This window comes from Echinops telfairi, unplaced genomic scaffold (genome assembly GCF_000313985.2).
Source record: "Echinops telfairi isolate 266 unplaced genomic scaffold, ASM31398v2 ScPeMD7_7468;HRSCAF=8506_0, whole genome shotgun sequence".
NCBI classification, from domain to species: domain Eukaryota; kingdom Metazoa; phylum Chordata; class Mammalia; order Afrosoricida; family Tenrecidae; genus Echinops; species Echinops telfairi.
This window is the reverse complement of record NW_022111369.1, coordinates 19,373,450-19,390,936: the sequence shown is the minus strand read 5'-3', so window position 1 is coordinate 19,390,936 and position 17,487 is coordinate 19,373,450. Positions and strand designations below refer to the sequence as shown.

The 17,487-nt window shown below is 37.0% G+C and overlaps 1 protein-coding gene across 1 annotated transcript in view; it reads right to left on the bottom strand.

Annotated features, from left to right (window-relative positions):
• The window catches only part of STPG2 (sperm tail PG-rich repeat containing 2), a 583,185-nt gene that overhangs the window by 549,175 nt on the left and 16,523 nt on the right, over positions 1–17,487 (bottom strand). The window contains exons 2-4 of the mRNA XM_045284289.1: positions 13,744–13,856; positions 10,845–11,003; positions 6,539–6,703 (exon numbers count right to left, since the gene is read on the bottom strand). Coding sequence (XP_045140224.1) covers positions 6,539–6,703; positions 10,845–11,003; positions 13,744–13,856 — 437 coding nt within the window. The remainder of the gene's footprint in view (positions 1–6,538; positions 6,704–10,844; positions 11,004–13,743; positions 13,857–17,487) is intronic.

Below are 17,487 nucleotides of genomic sequence, written 5' to 3'. Positions count from 1 at the left end.
TATCTATTAAAATTGTGAAATAAATTGTCTTGTTATTATACCTGTCTTTCATGAATAATAACTTAGAAAGGTACTGAGTTTTATATTTCAAAGTAACACTATTCACATGTGAAAATGATTTTTATATCTGGTAAAACATGGAAGCATTATTCTACATTCTAACAAATGATGTCTTATTCCAGAACAAAGAAATAACATATACAAAAAAATCTAATTTTGAGCAAGAATTACTCTCTGAGATTTATGAAGCTAAAAATAAGCAGAGAATCATTTAAGTCAAGGCCAAAGATCTATCGTAAAAAATAATTCCAATATACTATACCAATGTTTTTCTTCCCAAGATATTAAACCATATAATCATTATAGAAGTTTGCTATTCATCTAGTTTGAAATTTACATAAAGGCCCATCAATCCCAAATTATGATTAATTTAAACAAATATTTTTCATTTTATTCTTTGTAGGGTTTTATATCAAGTATATTTCTTCTGTTTTTCTTAGGAATAAAAGTTATAATTATAACAAATATATAGTATTTATTATGTGCCCAAACTTATTCTAAGTGCAGTACATGTATTGAGCAATCTAATGCTAAAAACAGCCTAGATCATTTATCTAAATCTAAATCAGTCAATTAATTCAAAACAGGTCATATTAGGATCATCCCCATATTTCAGATGAGGAAATTAACGCACAAGTTTAAGTTATTGCCAAGGACAAATAACTACTAAGATGTAACCAAGAAACAATCCAGGGTTCTATTACACTGCCTCCTATTGCACGTGCTAACCTGGGGACATTTTAATATTATACTGTGTGATTTCTATAAACATGTGACTTTTATAAAAGCCATTACAATTTGAATAGAATTTTTCTTCCATGTTATTCTAAGCATTTAAATATTTAAAAACATGTCACTGATGATGAACATCTGTTAATAAAATCAGAATTATTATGATGTTATTAAACCTCTTATTCACCTCTTAATAATCTCTTAATAACATCATACTGATTAAGATGTTGAGAGAGTCAAGATCTGAAACACCACATACAGCATAGAACAAGAAAGTAAAATGTTCTTGGCACAAAATACCTCACAGCTAGAAAGAAATGGGAAGTTTCAGGGTGTACAAAAGAAGTATCTCTATGACTTATCATTTCCCTAGTCTCCTTTGAACCGGGCTTTTCATACATTTTAGAGCATGCAGCAATCAATTAAGGTCTTAAAACATCTGCCAATTACTTTTACTTGAACTATTTTAGTGCATCCATAAGAAAAAAAATTAACAAAATCAAACTACCATCTCAAGAAATTCCTGCTAAATCTTCATTACCTTCCAGATTCTACTACAGCTGTCTAGCCCCCCAAAATTCCTTCAAGTCTGTCCATTTATTTCATCTCTTACTTAATTTGGCATTGCAACGCACTGAAGAGTTCCTACATTTGCCATAGGACATTCACCCAGTGGGAAAAACCATCATACGCACTTAAAACAGAAGTGAGCAAAGAAAAAAGTTATTCAAAAAGGCTCAGTGTATCATGTATCCCCAAGTATTTAGGTTTCTTCAAGTATCCACAGATATCCCAAAGACTCAACTCCAAGTTAAAAAAATAAAACTTGCTAGAAATTCAGCTTGTATTAAGGTTCCACAGAAACCTAATAATATTCTGGGATGTTTTATTTTAACATTTTAATACTCCAAGAATTAGTCAGCTGGAAAAGCAAGAGTTAAGGACCTCTGAAAATGTGCTTTCCATAAAGCAGTGAGAACGGCCCCAAAATGCCCAAATCAACCTTTTCAAAACTCTGGAGAATAACCAACAGCCTTTAAAAAAAATTGTTTTTATTTAATTCTTTTATCTTTTCTGTCTTTGTTTATTAAATACTTTTATTGGGGGCTCTTACAGCTTTTATCACAAACCATACATTCATCCATTGTGTCAAGCACATTTGTACATTTGTTGACATCATTTTTCCTTTTTTTTGGAGACTCAGAATTGGTTTGTTGACAATGCCCCATGCTGTCCTCTGCTCTTAGAACAGCTCTCAGTACCAAAAGAACCCAACCCAAGCCACCCAAGTCCCTGAGGTTGGCGTCTTAGCATGGCTCCCCTCCCTGTGGGAGAGCAGAGCAAGGACCCCAGCCTGCTCCCATCAGGCCACCTTTGGGATGGGGAGATGCCTGAGCATCACAAAGCGCCACCCTCTCCGCAGCCAAGACTGCAGGGGCCACCTTTACTGGGGTGCAGAGATGGTGTGGCCCCCGCCTGCCCTGAGGCCACCCTAGAACAGTCACTCCCAGGGATAACAGTAGCCAGAGCCCGACACACACTTTTGCGGCCCCCCTCGCCATCATCATTTTCAAAGCATTTTCTTTCTACTTGAGCCCTTGATACCAGCTTCTCATTTTTCCCACCCTCACCCACCCTCCCTCCCTCATGAACCCTTGATAAATTATAGATTATTATTTTCATATCTTACATCATCCTCTGTCTCCTTCACCCAATTTTCTGTTGTTTGTCCCCCTGGAGGGGTTATATGTCAAACCTGTGATCAATTCGCTCTTTCTCCCCCGACTTTCCCCTTATCCTCCTGGTATCTCCATTCTCATTATTGGTCCTGAAGGGTTTATCTGTACTGGATTCCCTGTGTTTCCAGCTCTAATCTGCAACAGTGTTATTTTATGACTAAGGTGTGCCTCACCCAAGCCATGGTATTTTTAATTGCTTCATATGCATGTGAAAGTTGGATATTGAAAAAGGAAGACCGAGTAAGAATTGATGCATTGAACTGGAGTGCTGGAGAAGAATACTGAAATTACCACGGATTATTGAAAGACCATCCGGTCTGTCTTGGAAGAAGTACAGCGAGAGTGCTCCTTAGGGGCAAATACAGTGCGATTTTGTCTTTCATACTTTGGATGTGTTATGAGGGGAGACCAGTCCCTGGAGAAGGACACCAGGCTCAGTAAAGTAGAGGGGCAGTGAAAAAGAGGAAGGCCCTAGATGAGATAGATACAGTGACTGCAACAATGGGATCGAGCGTAGGAACAATTTTGATGATGGCACAGGACCCAACAGTGTTTTGTTCGGTTGTGTATAAGGTGAGTATGAGTCAAAACTCAATGGCACCTTATGTAAATGATGGACTTAGATACTTAACTGAGGAAACTCCCAAGCAACATATGGAAGTTGCAGTCTGTTTTTTTCCTTGCTTTTTATTATGAAGTACAAGAGAAAAGGGATAAAGTAGGAATAGTTCAGCAAAAAGGAATCAGCACTTACTGTGGAAAATTCTCACCCTAGACAGACAGAAGGCTCTGGAAATAGGTAAGGATATTGCTATATAGCTATTTGCTAAACTGATTATGATTTGTACATTCAATCAACAATCTCAGCAAGAAAAGAAGTTAGAAATTCACCATTTGACAAACATCATAGGAAAATGACTCAGGAATCACTTCTCATCCTGTGGGTCATGACTCCTTTGGGGGTCAAACAATCCTTTCACAGGGTCGCCCAATTCATAACAGTAGCAAAATTACAGTGATGAAGTAGCAACAAAAATAATGTATTGGTGATGGGGTCACCACAACATGAGGAACGGTATTAAAGGGTTACAGCATTAGGAAGGTTGAGAACCACTGCAATACTAGGTGAGAGTTTGATGAGAAATAAAATATGTACAATGCATTAGGCCACTAAAGTGACTCCCTGACAAATATATATTAAGAGGGAAAAATCTTAACTTCATAAAATAAAATTGGAAGACACCAGCCCAATTAAAAATCACAAGTAATGGAATACGTCCACATCCTCTGCCGGCATATATGACATATAAAAAGAATACATCATTTTAGTACTATTGTACACAAAATGTAAAGCTATTTTTTAATCAGGAGAAAATAACAACAAATACACAAATGAGACATGCTATCCAAAATAGCTAACCTAGTAGTCCCCAAATTTATGAAGGCTAAAAAGGAAAATGAAAAAGGAATCTAAAAGATTAAAGGACTCTGAAGGAGTATGCCTTTGTGGAGGAAACAAAGCACAAGCAAACATCTTTCTGGGATTCTCTGCTATCTTTCTATCCTTTTTAACTCATGTTTTAGTAACTTGCAAAGGTATTCATTTATGTGGCTCATGGATCATAAAACAGTATGGATAACATTAAGAATGAGACTCTCAAAACACTTCACTGTCTCATGTAGAACCTGTACATAGACCAAGGGTCAGTCCCTCACAATGAACAAAGGAATGGATACTGCACGGCTAAAAATCAGGAAAGGTATAGGTCTGTGCTGTATCTTTCATCATATGTATTCAATTGGAATAGTAAACAAATAACTCAAGAAGTTGAATTATGTGAACAACAGGGCATGAAGTGTCTTAGTCCGGGTAGACTAGAAAAACAAATCCAGAGACACGCATATGTTTGAGAGAACTTTATATCAAAGAACAATTGTTCACTAAGAAAACATCCCAGCCCAGTCCAGATCAAGTCCAAAAGTCCGAAATTACCCCATATGTTAACACTAGTTCATAAATTCCTCTAGACTCACACAGCCATGCAATGATGATGAATACAGGGAGATCACAGGCTAGTGGGTGGAAAGTCTTGTGGATCCAGTGGTGGTGGAAGCAACTCAGCATTAGCATCAGTCTACATGTGACTCATCTAGTTCCAGGGCTCTGGGTGCATCAGTGGTTTGGCAGCAGGAATGTCTTGCAGGGAGTGAGTGTATCTGGCCTACAGTGAGCTATTTATCTCTGTTGTACCTCCAAATGACATCATCAAGCTGCGACCTGATTGACAGGCTAACCTCCACCCCTTTACACTTAATAGTCTCAAGTTGACACCATATATGTAGCTACCACAATCAGGATTGGAGTAAGACTTATTAACAATCTGCAATAGGCAGATGATATAACCTTGCCTGCTGAAAGCCAAGAAGAGAGCCGAAAACATTTAATAATCTTCAGTATAGATTGTAACTTAAAGTTAAATGGAGAGAAAATATCATCACAACTGAAACAACTGTCAACATTACAATAAACAAAGAAAAATTTAAAGTTGTCAAGAATTTCATTTTACTTGGATTGACAATAAATGCTAATGGAAGCAACATTCAAGAAATCAACTGACACATTACATTGGGCAAATCTACTGCAGAAGAAAAAGTCACTTAAGCATTCAGGAGCATAAATATCACTTTCAGAACGAAGGTTAATCTAGCCAAGCCATGGTATTTTTAATCTCCTCAGATGCATGTGAAATGTGGACATTCAATAAGGAATATTGAATTTGAATCAAGGTGCTGGAGACGAATATTGAATATACAAGGAACTGCCAAAAGAGCAAATAAATCTATCTTTAAAGAAGTGCAGCTGGAATATTTCGTAGAAGCAAGGAGAGAGAGACTTCATCTGATATGGTTTGGACAAGTTATCAGTCCCTGGAAAAGGATATCGGACTTGCGAAAGCAGAAGGACAGAGAAAAAAAGGAAGATCCTCAACCAGATGGATGGACAGTGACTGCAGCAATAGGCTTAGCCATAGCAGCAGTTGTGTGGCTGGTGCAGGACTGGGCAGCATTTTGTGCTGTTGTAAACAGGGTGGCTCTATATGGGGCCTACTCAACAGCACCTCACACCAACAACATGCCTGAATTGACCAATGTTTCACTAACACGGTTTCTTCCAGTTTTCACCAAAGTATAAAAATACAACAGACTTAAAGTATTCAGTACTCATGTCTTATAATTAAATAAAGGGAGACATGATTTATTTTCATCCATCTGTACTAATGGATAAGCATATATTTCAACTGGCTGAATGAACTTTGCTTCACTTTTTGCCAGGAATGAAATTCAAAATTATGGATCTGCTATATGATGTTTTTAATCATAGTGATGTTCCTTATATTTTAACACTTGTTTATGGAATGCTTGTACTATTAGGTTCAAATTCTTTTATGAATAAAATGCTCTTACCTTAAACTTAAGAAAAGAGTATCTAAAGGGCTTCAAGAAATTAAAGGAAAATGGCATTGAAAGATAATGGAATTTTCCAATGAGCTTTTTAAAGCTTTTTCACATGTATTGCATATGAATATACATTGTGGTAGATGCAGCTAATAATTTACATGTAGGTACACGGACTATATTTCCCTGCCTAACTGGCAGTTAGTGTGGTTATATGATTGAGCTTTACTTCCCAGCCTGGCCCATAAAAACCTCCCACTCTCAATCCTCCATGAACTTTTCCCTTCTATCAGCTGGCTACAGAGGACATCAAGATTCTAGGGAATGAGAGAAACATGAATGGAATTAGCCTGGGCCCCTGAACCCCCCCACTATGGAGTAAAGTCACTTGCCAACAGGCAATGCATTCATGAATGAGGAAAAATAAGCATTGTATTAAGCCACTGAAATTCAGAGGTCTATTTGTTGCAACAGTTAGCAGTACATTAGCTAAAAACATATCTAATGTTAAGCAATCTTTCAATTGTCTATGTAAAATATTTTATACTTACATATTGTGGTTTATAAAATGCTGGACCCAGTGTGCTGTCATGAGTTGGTGGAAAATGTTTTATAATAGTGTCATCCTCATTAATATGATAACCATATGCCCTCTCACAAGAAGGAATTGATGGGACATCAATAGTTCTGAAAGATGAAAGTGCTCTTGAGTTTTTCTGTAAGGAAAACAGTTTCTATTATTGACTCAAAGGCAAGAAGAAGAGGGAATTCAGAATCAAATATTGATTATCTAAATTGATCATTAAATATTAATGTAATGGGTTTCATAAACCAAAGATGTTTGTTCTGAAAAGGTAATTTAAAGAAATGAATTCAATTCTTAGCATATCACACAAACTAAGAGAATATATGCCACTACTAAAAGAGCCATCTTCACAGTTGTTGTTATGTTTGAGCCCACTGTTGCAACCACTCTGTCAATTCATCTTGTCAAGGCCTTCCTCGTTTTCACGGCCCCTCTACTTTACCAACATGATGTCCTTCTCCAGGGACTGGTCTCTCCTGACTACAGGTCCAAAGTGTATGAGATGAAGTTTCACCATCCTTGTCTCCAAGGATCATTTTGGTCATACTTCTTGCATGACAGATTTGGTTGATCTTTGGACAGCCAATGGTACTACTAATATTCCTTGCCAACACCATAATTCAAATGCTTCGGTTCTTTGTCTGTCTACCTTATTCAATATCTAACTTTCACATGCATATGAGCCTTTTGAAACTACCATAACTTGGATCAGCCACACCTTAGTCCTTAAAGTGGAATCTTTGCCTTTCAACATTTTTAAGAGGTCTTATGTGGTGGGTTTACCCAATTCAATGCATCCTTTGACCTCTTGACTTCTGCTTAATGAGCACTGATTATGGATCCAAGCAAAAGAAATCCTTGAAAATTTCAATCTTTTCTCCATGTACCCTAATGTTACCTATTGGTCCAGTTTTGAGGATTTTTGTCTGCTTTACATTGAGTCACAATCCATACTTGATCTTCATCAGCAAGTGCTTCAAGTCTTCCTCACTTTCACTAAGCAATGGTGCATTATTTGCATATCACAGGTTGTTGATAAACCTTCCTCCAATCCTGATCTTCTTCGTATAATCCAGCTTCTCCAATTAGTTGCTCATCATACCCAGGAGTGTTTCATTCGGCTGTACATAGGTTGCTATGAATCAGAACCAACTTGCTGGCACCGGACAAATACAACTAAGAGTCCTCATCAAAGGCAAAAATTCTCTATCATGTGGCTCAGTTATTTATCTTGCTTTGCAATGCAGGTATTGATTTTTTTAAAAAACAAGCATTGCTGTGGTCACATCAACAATAGAAGATTTAAGGTGGTTATTTATGCTATCATAACACCTACCAGTCAAAACAAACTTTGTACTTTTCAGTGATATCCCCTAGCTTCATTCCTTCTCAGTCCTATATTGTGCAGATGATGGCACAAAGAAAGTATCTATAATATTAAAATAAAATTGAATGTACACTATGCCTTTGTAAGTTATGTGAAGTTAAATGTCAATATATAGTCAGATAATGCACAATTTCAGACTGAGAGATGCTGTGTACAATTTAACAGAATATTAATCTTAGAGTCAGAGATCTTTTGAGGTCATCATCCTTGTTTCAAATTTTTCCTTTTGTAACAAGAAAATTACAGGAAGAATTAATATAGATTAGAAAGAATACCATAAAATATATCAAATAAGAATACCCATTGCTATTTTAAAGGTTAAGTTATCTAGAAAATTAACTTAAGAAAATATATTCATCTTCTGTGGTTTCTAGATAAATGCATAAATGCTCTAGTACATGTATGCCCACATACAATTACAGTGAACCCTCGCCACTTCGCGCTTCGACTTCCGCGGCTTCACTCTATCGCGGTTTTTGCGTAACAGCACCCACTGCCTACACCTGCTCCTTCAGAGGAAAAAGACAGCGACCCACCTGTAGAGTACATCCCTTAAGTCATTTCATAGGCTATTGATTACAGTATTTGTAAGAACTATGTATAATAATACTGTATGTGAAATATGTAATACTGTAAACTAGATGCCATAAATAATATAATAAATAATAAATGATAATTGTAACGTCCAAAATGTTTTCCTGTATTTTCCCTTTTTCGTTTAATAAATTGGGTAATACGAGTGTAATGGTGACTAAAGGATGTTTTTTCATGTCCTCTATGCTCTAACTACGAAAATATTTGATTTACAAATAAGGAATCCTACTTCGCGGAATTTCATTTATCACGGTAGGGTCTAGAACCGATTAACCGCGATAAACGAGGGTTCACTGTATACTATAAACATACTGTCCCTGGCAGAATTTATGTTTTTATCATTAAAGGCTACTATGATGTCATTTCAGTGATACTAGTTGATTATCAAATTAAAACAGAATAATATTGAGTGAATTTCCCTCCAAAATACATCTTCATAAACAAAGAAAGAACTTGTTAAAGTTTAATGAATTGAACTATATGAAGATGAACTGACACAGTGACTTCAACAAGGGGCTTAAATACAACAATTGTGATGATGGCTCATGATTAGGCAATGTTTCCCTCTGTGGTGCATACGGTCACTCTGAAACGGAAGTGACTCCACAGCACTAACAACATGGTAAATAGTACAGAACGAAAAGAAGGAACTAAATAAACCATAACCAAAATCTACAAGGCTATATTATTTATTCAAAAGAATGGGCCTTTAGTTTTAAATGATTCATTATATAAGAGCAATCTTCCTTTGCAAACATATCACCTACAAGTCTCCTATGTATATTCTTTACTTCTTTCAAGATAATCTTTTCACTACCATTCACAAAATTCATATCTGTATCATCACCCATGTAATTCTTCATACCTGAGATGCATATATTCCCATCCTAGTCTCCAAGCTCTATCTGAAAAACAACCTTTTATAAAAACCCTCTACAAACTATAAAACCACTACCTTCTAGTTGATTCCAAGTCATAGCAATCGCATAGAACAGATTAGAACTATCCCATAGTGTTTCCAAAGCTGTAAACCAGACAACCACATCTTTCTCCCATAGAAGAGATGGGGGATTCCAATCTCTGAGCTTTCCATTAGCAGCCTAGAGCTTAATCTCTGTGCCACTGGGGCTCCTATGCAAACTATACTTTCCCATAATACTTGTAGAGTGCTCCTCTTTTAAATTCCGATAGCATTTAATAGTATAATCTTTCATTTAGCACCTTCCCATTTTGCCTTGCATTAATAGCTATCTACATGTCTCGCTCAACTTTATTTTATGAGTTGCTATTATTATTTTGGAAACTGTGTTTTAAATTTCATTGTATTTTAACAGTAATTAGTGCAAGGTTTCCAGTTCCTCTATGTCAGGGTAAGCAAAAAGTCATTCTACAAAATTATAGTTAAACAAAAATGTCAAAATGTGAAGCTATTACTGCTTAACATATCCTCCATTGAGGTACCCACACTTTCGAAAGTAGTGTTCCCATCTCTGTAAACATTCCTGGAAGGATTTTGCACTCTCGGATTTCTACCACATCAAAATGCCAGTTTTGTCATCCTCAAGGGACTCAACATGTGTTCCTTTTAAATGTTCTTTGAGTTTGGGAAACAAAAAGAAGTCTGCAGGGGGGAAATCAGGGTTGTAGGATGGCTGGACTAACGTTTCTCAAACAAAATCTCCTATGACAGCCCTGGATACACTTGAAGTGCATTGTTGTGACAGGAAGAAAATGTGCTCAGTCAACGTTCCTGGCCCTTTTCCTCACTAATGCAGTTTCAGTTTTCTTGAAACTTCTTGATAATAAGTTCCCCCTCCCCCCGGTTGTCCTATTTCCTGCAAAAAAAAAGTTATTAAGACAAGGATATTAGAGAGACCACTTGTCTGCTGCCATCCACTGATGACAGAGAGATGCTTTGTGGGGAAAGAAGCTGTGCATGTATGAACTGAGACCCTAGCAGCAATACTTTTAGACTTGCCCTTGTTTGCAGGCAAACCACCCAAGTAGTTTTAAAATCTCTTCGATTTTCTGTTCATCATAGAATTGGAACTGACTGCAGACTTGTCAAGAGCAAAAAATAAAAATGAAGTCATATGTTAATACAGTTAAAATTAATTTTACAAACATTGAGCATTCACTTAATTAAAAACTAGCTACAATATTGAACAATAATAAATCTAGTAATTTTGATAGCCAAGCTTTAGAAACATATTCCACATGTAAATAATTTTTTCTGTTTTCTTCTAACTAAAATAAATGACTTTTGAAGCATAATTTATAAAAAACACACCCATTGAAAATGTCCATTATCCTCAGGTATTTTCTTGTTCTTGAAGTGTATTTTTCTAGGATAAGACTGATCATAACATGCAGGTCCCGGACCGTCTGAAATAAACCTCTTAAAACGTTTGTCACTGTACTGTAGACTACGGCCTCCTTTTACATCGAACTAAATTAAAGAGAGAAAAACAAGCTATGATATAATGAAAGAAATATTTTAGAATTCATACTCAGTTGATGATTACTAAATATTAATATGAGCAAATAGAGTTTGTAAACTAAGATGAGAGGATGTCATTAGTTCTTCGTTTTAACTCAATACACAAACTGACATTTGCTGTATGTAACCGACTGCCTCATGTTGACTCTAACTCAGAGTGGCCCTCCTCTAAGACAGAGTAGAGCAGTTTGATATGGTTCCCCAGGCTTTCAACCTTGAAGGGAACAGACAACATCATCTTTCACCCCACAGAAAAGGCTCTTTCAGACTACGGACCTTGCAGTTAGATCCCTCTACTGAGCCCAGTGTGCCACCCAGGGGTGCTATAAAAACACAAAACAAAAGAGAAAAATTCCATTTCAGAACAGGAATCAAAGGTGAAAGGAAACCCAGGCCTACAAAACCAAACCAAAGCAAATGTGTTTCACAAGCCCCACCCGAGACTGTGCCTCTGAAGTGAGCTTCAAAAGGCTGACAGGTATTTCAGGTGGAAATCAGTCCTTAAAGAAATGTTTAGAACAGTCTTTTTTGATGTTTTTTGGTGTGTCTCTTCTGTGTCATCGTTATTTTTCTCCCCATGAATAACACTTTTATGTTATTCATTCCCAGGACATTTATGGAGGCTTTGGGGCAGCAGTTTGGCTTTCTGTGCAGGTTTGTTCTAAGCATTGTTTATTGCAGCACTGCCTGTATGCAGTGCAAATGCCAAGAGAATGCCATTAAAAAGCATGAGAGGTAGGATGACCAAGAACTCAAACGCCATAGAACTGAAGATGTGGGTCAGCCCATTAAGTGCCAAGCTCCATCATATAATGCCCTGGTTGAAGATATGGAGAACACAGAATGAGGAGTGGAAAATCGTAGCCATTCAGAGCTTCATGATCAGATGCAGAAATAAGACCAATGATCCCATCAGGCTTACTTGCTTCCTACATCTAGTTCATTTTCCCTCTTTTTTACCTCTACCATTGTTATAAGGAATAGCAGAAATTCATTGATTGCTAATTATACTCAGCCACTATTCTAAGTGCTTGCTAACCCATTTCATCTTTAAAACAACTCTATAAAGTTATTATCCCTATTTAACAATGGAGGAAACTAAAGCCCAGAGAGCTAACTGGTTAAGATGAAGTTGTGAAGTTACAGAGATATTTAAGAACCCAGGCTAACTCCAGAGCACACAACCTAATCAATTCTTTTTACTATTTCATGCTATATTTATAATTTAATCTACGTGTTTACGCCAACACACACACGCACACCCAAAAAAAGAGAAAAGGAAAAGAAAAGAAACAGGAATGTCAAAGAACAAGAGAAGAAATGTCCTTCATCTAGAGATCTAAGACTTGCTCTACAGTGACACCGTAATGTCATCTGTGGACTCTGTAGTTAGTTTGGCTTCTCTAGGGAGAAGTATACCTCTAGGGAGGCATGCTTGCTGAGCATGTATACTTCCTTATGTATAATGAAAACCATTGTGTTGCATAACTGCATTCTTAAAAGTTATATGTATGGGGAAAACTGTGTGCGTGTTTGTGTGGATGTTGTATACATGAGAGAAGTTGGAAAGTCAAGGGACGAAATACAATGAAAATATATTGATTTTATCTGCTCAGAATCACTTCCATCATCTGCTCATAACAGTATATTTCCCATTCTTGTGGTAATCAAACCTCCCTCATACTTTGTGGTTTTGAATCCATTGGTAAATACAAGGTCCTCTACTCCCAGGAATTGGTATGGATTCATACCAAAAACTAGGCAATCAGATGCTCCCTGCTGGGAATTGTAATCTTCAGTGAAACACATACATTTTTTAAATGGGAGGGAATTATAGAACTGAATTATTTAATGGTAGTCCCTATTGAAATGGTCCAGAAGCTCAGTTCCTGAAATACCTGGATTTGTCTTGGCCCTGTCCTTCCTTGAGACCTAACTATTCCATTCTTCATTTGAATCAGTAAGGCACCCCAGTGACTTTCCTATAAACTTGTTATTCGCCAACACCCACCCCACCCGCCTGTCTATCGTAAAAATGTTTTATACTGTTTACCACTAAAAGGCTGGTTGAGTGATTACTATTATCAATTCAGGAAGACTAGTCACTGACTGATTCTGAGTGCCCAACAGAGTTAAAAATTTGCTAGAATCAGCTAAGAACCACTAAATATAAATGCAAAAGTTATACTTAAAGGGTAAAAGTTACTATCTCTAAATGAAGAAATTAGAATTGAACCACTGTTTTTGAGTAGGAATGAACTATTAAAGATATTCTGGCCACAAACTTAGAAGTATGTAGAAATAGTAGGGATGAGATGATGGCAATAGCTATAGCTGTAACATATGAGACAGAAACCAATTCCATCACTATTACCATCCTTCTACTACATGAAATGACCATTTGCTCAACATTCATGGGCCATAAACCATGCAATGACCCTATTCTAAAGTCTCAAAGACTGTGCAGCATGTAACAAGGCTTGGTGCTTTTTAGAATATAATGGAGTAGTAAAGCTACACAATCACACAATCAACATTGAACATATTTTTCTAGTATTCTAAGTATGAAATGTAGATTAAAAGGAAGAAGAGGATATTATAGGGGGAAAATAAAATGTGGCAAAAAGCACTGTGGTGTACTAGAAGAAGAACATATGATTTTTATTAACTCAAACATTTAAATTTTTACCTGTGCTTTTGAAACATTGTAGTGTCCTGGACCTGGAACAGCTTTCTCATTGTTACAGCCAACAGTAAAATAACTTTCTCTATTAGTCAAAGAAAGAAATGGTGCATAGCCACCTGTAAAAGCAAAATATTACTGACAAGTGAGAATTCTGATTTCTAATAATAAGCACTCAAAATACATAAGTATTCAGTAACCTCCATTTTTGAGACTACATTTTTGGAGCCAATTGCTAGCCACAGGATCTGTCATCATTTTCAAAGGCTGGCACATGCAAGAACTGTTTTCTGGAAGTTTCAAGACCCAAGGAAGGAATTAGAAATTCTTGCTGTGATACAAAATTAGAATCTCCCAAACAGGAGACTTTTCTCTCTGGTGTATACTCCACTACATCTCTGCTTGTAAGATTTTTCCCAAATAAATCTATTATATACAGCTAGTATGAGTCAAAGATTTGTATGGCTATGTCCACTTTGGGGACACCTGGGAGCATAATGGCTACTCGTTGAACTGCTAACTGTGAGGTCAGCAGTTCAGAACCACCAACCACTCCTCAGGAGGACAGAGCTTTCTACTCCCATAAAGAGTTACAGTCTTGGAAACTCAAAAGGACAGTTTTACCATGTCCTATGGGGTCACTATGAGTCAGCATTGACTCAATGGCAGTGAATTTTTTGTTATTGTTGTTGTTGCTTTGTATTTATTTTGCATGAAAGTTAGCTGTCAGGAAGAGATAGCCTTCATTCCAAGTTTCAGAGGAGCCATCCCTGAGATCAGAAATAGTCTCTCTGAGAAGTTACAAATAGCTGGTGACTAGATGCCATGAGGCCAACAATAGGTGGAACAAGTAGTTATGAATTCTTATGCTTTATTACTGAGTTCTTACACTTTATTGCTGAATTCTTATGCTTTGTTACTAAAACATAAGGAACTGACATAATTTTACATAGACAGGCAGAGCTATGTGAGATAGGACTTGCAGATGCAAAACTCAACCTTGACTTCAACTACTCCAGCAGCACAGTGCTTTTATATCAGCAATGGGCTGATATAAAAACCTAGACAAGGCAATGGACTGATATAAAAACCAGACTGGAGTTTAGAAGATTTCAGGACAGGATAAAAAAAGACAAAACTGCGATCTGAGGCCTTGACCACAAAAGGTCTTGTCAGGGACTGTAGACATTCCTGAGCTTGCCAGGTACCTGATCTTACAAAATACCTTGTTTTGTTTTGTCCCATTTTATTCTGTTTGTTTTGTTTAGTCTGTGGCCAGAATAATTTATAAGAACCTACTACACTGATAAGTATGCAGACACACTGTTTGTTGCTTTCTTTATGACCCAGTTTCTAGCGTCTTTAAAGCCGAATGAAAGACTCAATGTACAACTACAAAGAGCTTGCACTTCCAACCATTTCCTAGATTGTACAATTAAAGTAATATCTCATACTAGATCTCTAAATATCTGACGTTAAAGTATCTAGCATTCTTACTCTGTTACCTAACTTCTGAAAGCTACAGTGCTTGGGACTTCACTATGGTCTATTGCAGCTTAAACAAGGAAGTGGCTACCATTATGCCCACAGCAACTGAGAAGACAGAAACTAATTGCTGTCAACACTGGCGTTGGTTATGCAGCTTTTCACATTGGGGGCAGTCCCACCCTGTACTATAGGGTTTCTGTGAGTCAGATTCAACTTGATGGCCGTGAGTTTGTTTTTTTAAGTTCTGATACTGATGCAGGAAGATGACCAAAGAGAGTGTGCTTTCATCTAACACCCTATGGTAGGCAGTTTTCTAAAACAGTCTGTGAATAGTGTATTCCAAAAATATATGCTATAGTTCCTAACCTCTTTTGAAGGGAAAGAACTACAAGTCTGTTTAACATTTAAAACATACTTTATTATTGACAGAAAAGGCAGTTTCAAAACAAGGAACAAATAGCTAAGGCACCCTAGTAGTAATGCTAGGAAACAGTAATGCATATGGTCATCTGGCTAAAAACTGCAAGCAGGGCACGCTGGGGGTGTTTTGTGATTTTATACTATTTGCAAAGTTGTACATGGCAGGGTTTGGGCTAACCACCTTTTCAAGGAGTTAGCTTCCTTTGCAAAAAGGGGCGCCAAGTGACAGGATGTGGTGAGTGACAGGATTCCCAGAATATATTTGAAAGAACAACTTGTTTTCTAAGTACAAACTTAGAAAATACATATATTTTCATTTTGGCTTTGTTTTTTAAAGCGAATTTAATCAGGAAGTTCCAAAGGGTATAACTTAAACCAGCAAAATCATGTTTAACAGTATGACTAAACATCTGTTCACACCAGATAATCTTTATTTAACATTGGCCATTTCAAACCACAAAAGAGAATTGAACTAGTAACCAGACAAAGTGCATTGGAGAGATGACTATAAGAGCTCAAAATGATAAACCTGACCTGAATGGTTAAAACCTTGTCAGTTGACCTCCTCTGATGCACATTGGGCCTGATCTGGTTTTTAACATTTTCTGTGCCATTTTTTTCTTGTTGTTTTTCATATTGGGGTTAATCTCAGGTGTATTTTGTCATTGGGAGTAACCCTCTTAAATTTGTTATATGGGTTTTTTTGTTTGTTTTTCAGTGTATGAAACCCAGGATTGATGCACCTATAGAGACCACAAGTAAATAAGGGTTTCTGGGGGATACAAGGGAGCTGATGTGAAGGAGTTCAAGAACGTCTTGAAACTGATTGTGGCAGCAATTGTACAACACTGCTCGATGTGACTGAACTACGGAATGATAGGATATCTGTATTAGCTCACAATAAAATCATTTTGGAAGAAATAATAAAATAAAAACATATTGAGTACAAGTGTAAAAAAATGAATTGAAATAAGTGGAGCAAAATAAATAAAACTGACTTTTTTCTTGTTAAGAAATGCTTGTATCTTAGGCCAAGTTTTTTACAGGAAATAAAGAAAAAGAAAAATGACTCTTCAAATGGAATGGAAACACTTATGGTAAAATAACCAAATGAGACATGAGTTAGTCATATCCAGTCCTCCTCCTCACCTCTATGCAGGTGTTATAATACCTTTTAGGACTGGTTGTCTCTAAGGCTGTATTAGTGGTGTGTTTTGAGTTGATCTCTTTTGAATGGTTTAGGGGCTGTCTGACCTGCTCTTACTACACAACACCAAAACCAAAATCATGGCCATGAGTAAATGCTAACTCATAGTGACCCACTGTAGGAATCCAAGACTGTAACTGTTTGCGGGAGTAGAAAGCCAGTCTTTCTCCCATGGAGCTGCTGGTACAACACAAAGGGGAAAGAGAATTCCATTCATATCAACCCAAAGATGATTCCTATGAGGCAGAGATCAATCATGCCTTGCCCTCCAAACGTCTTTACCCTATTATGATACCACTGTCCATTCCATGACATTCGAATTCTCTACTGGGTTTGGTTATCTGTAGTAGTGGTAACACAGAACTTTCAGAAAATACTCATGATTGTGGTGTTTATTAGGGAAGTTGACAGTTACAATTCTAGATCAGAAATGCTAAGGAAACAGTTCTTATGTTCACAGTGGAAATTCTCAGCCATGCTGGCAGGCACACCTCTTCTGCCTTCAACCTTTCAGCAACATGACCGCTTGATGTCTGTCCTGCCTAAGTGTTGTCACATGACTTTAGCATAAATTGATAAATGTCCAAAGGGGACCCAACTCTGCAAGCCACTTTCCTGCACAAAGACAATCAGTT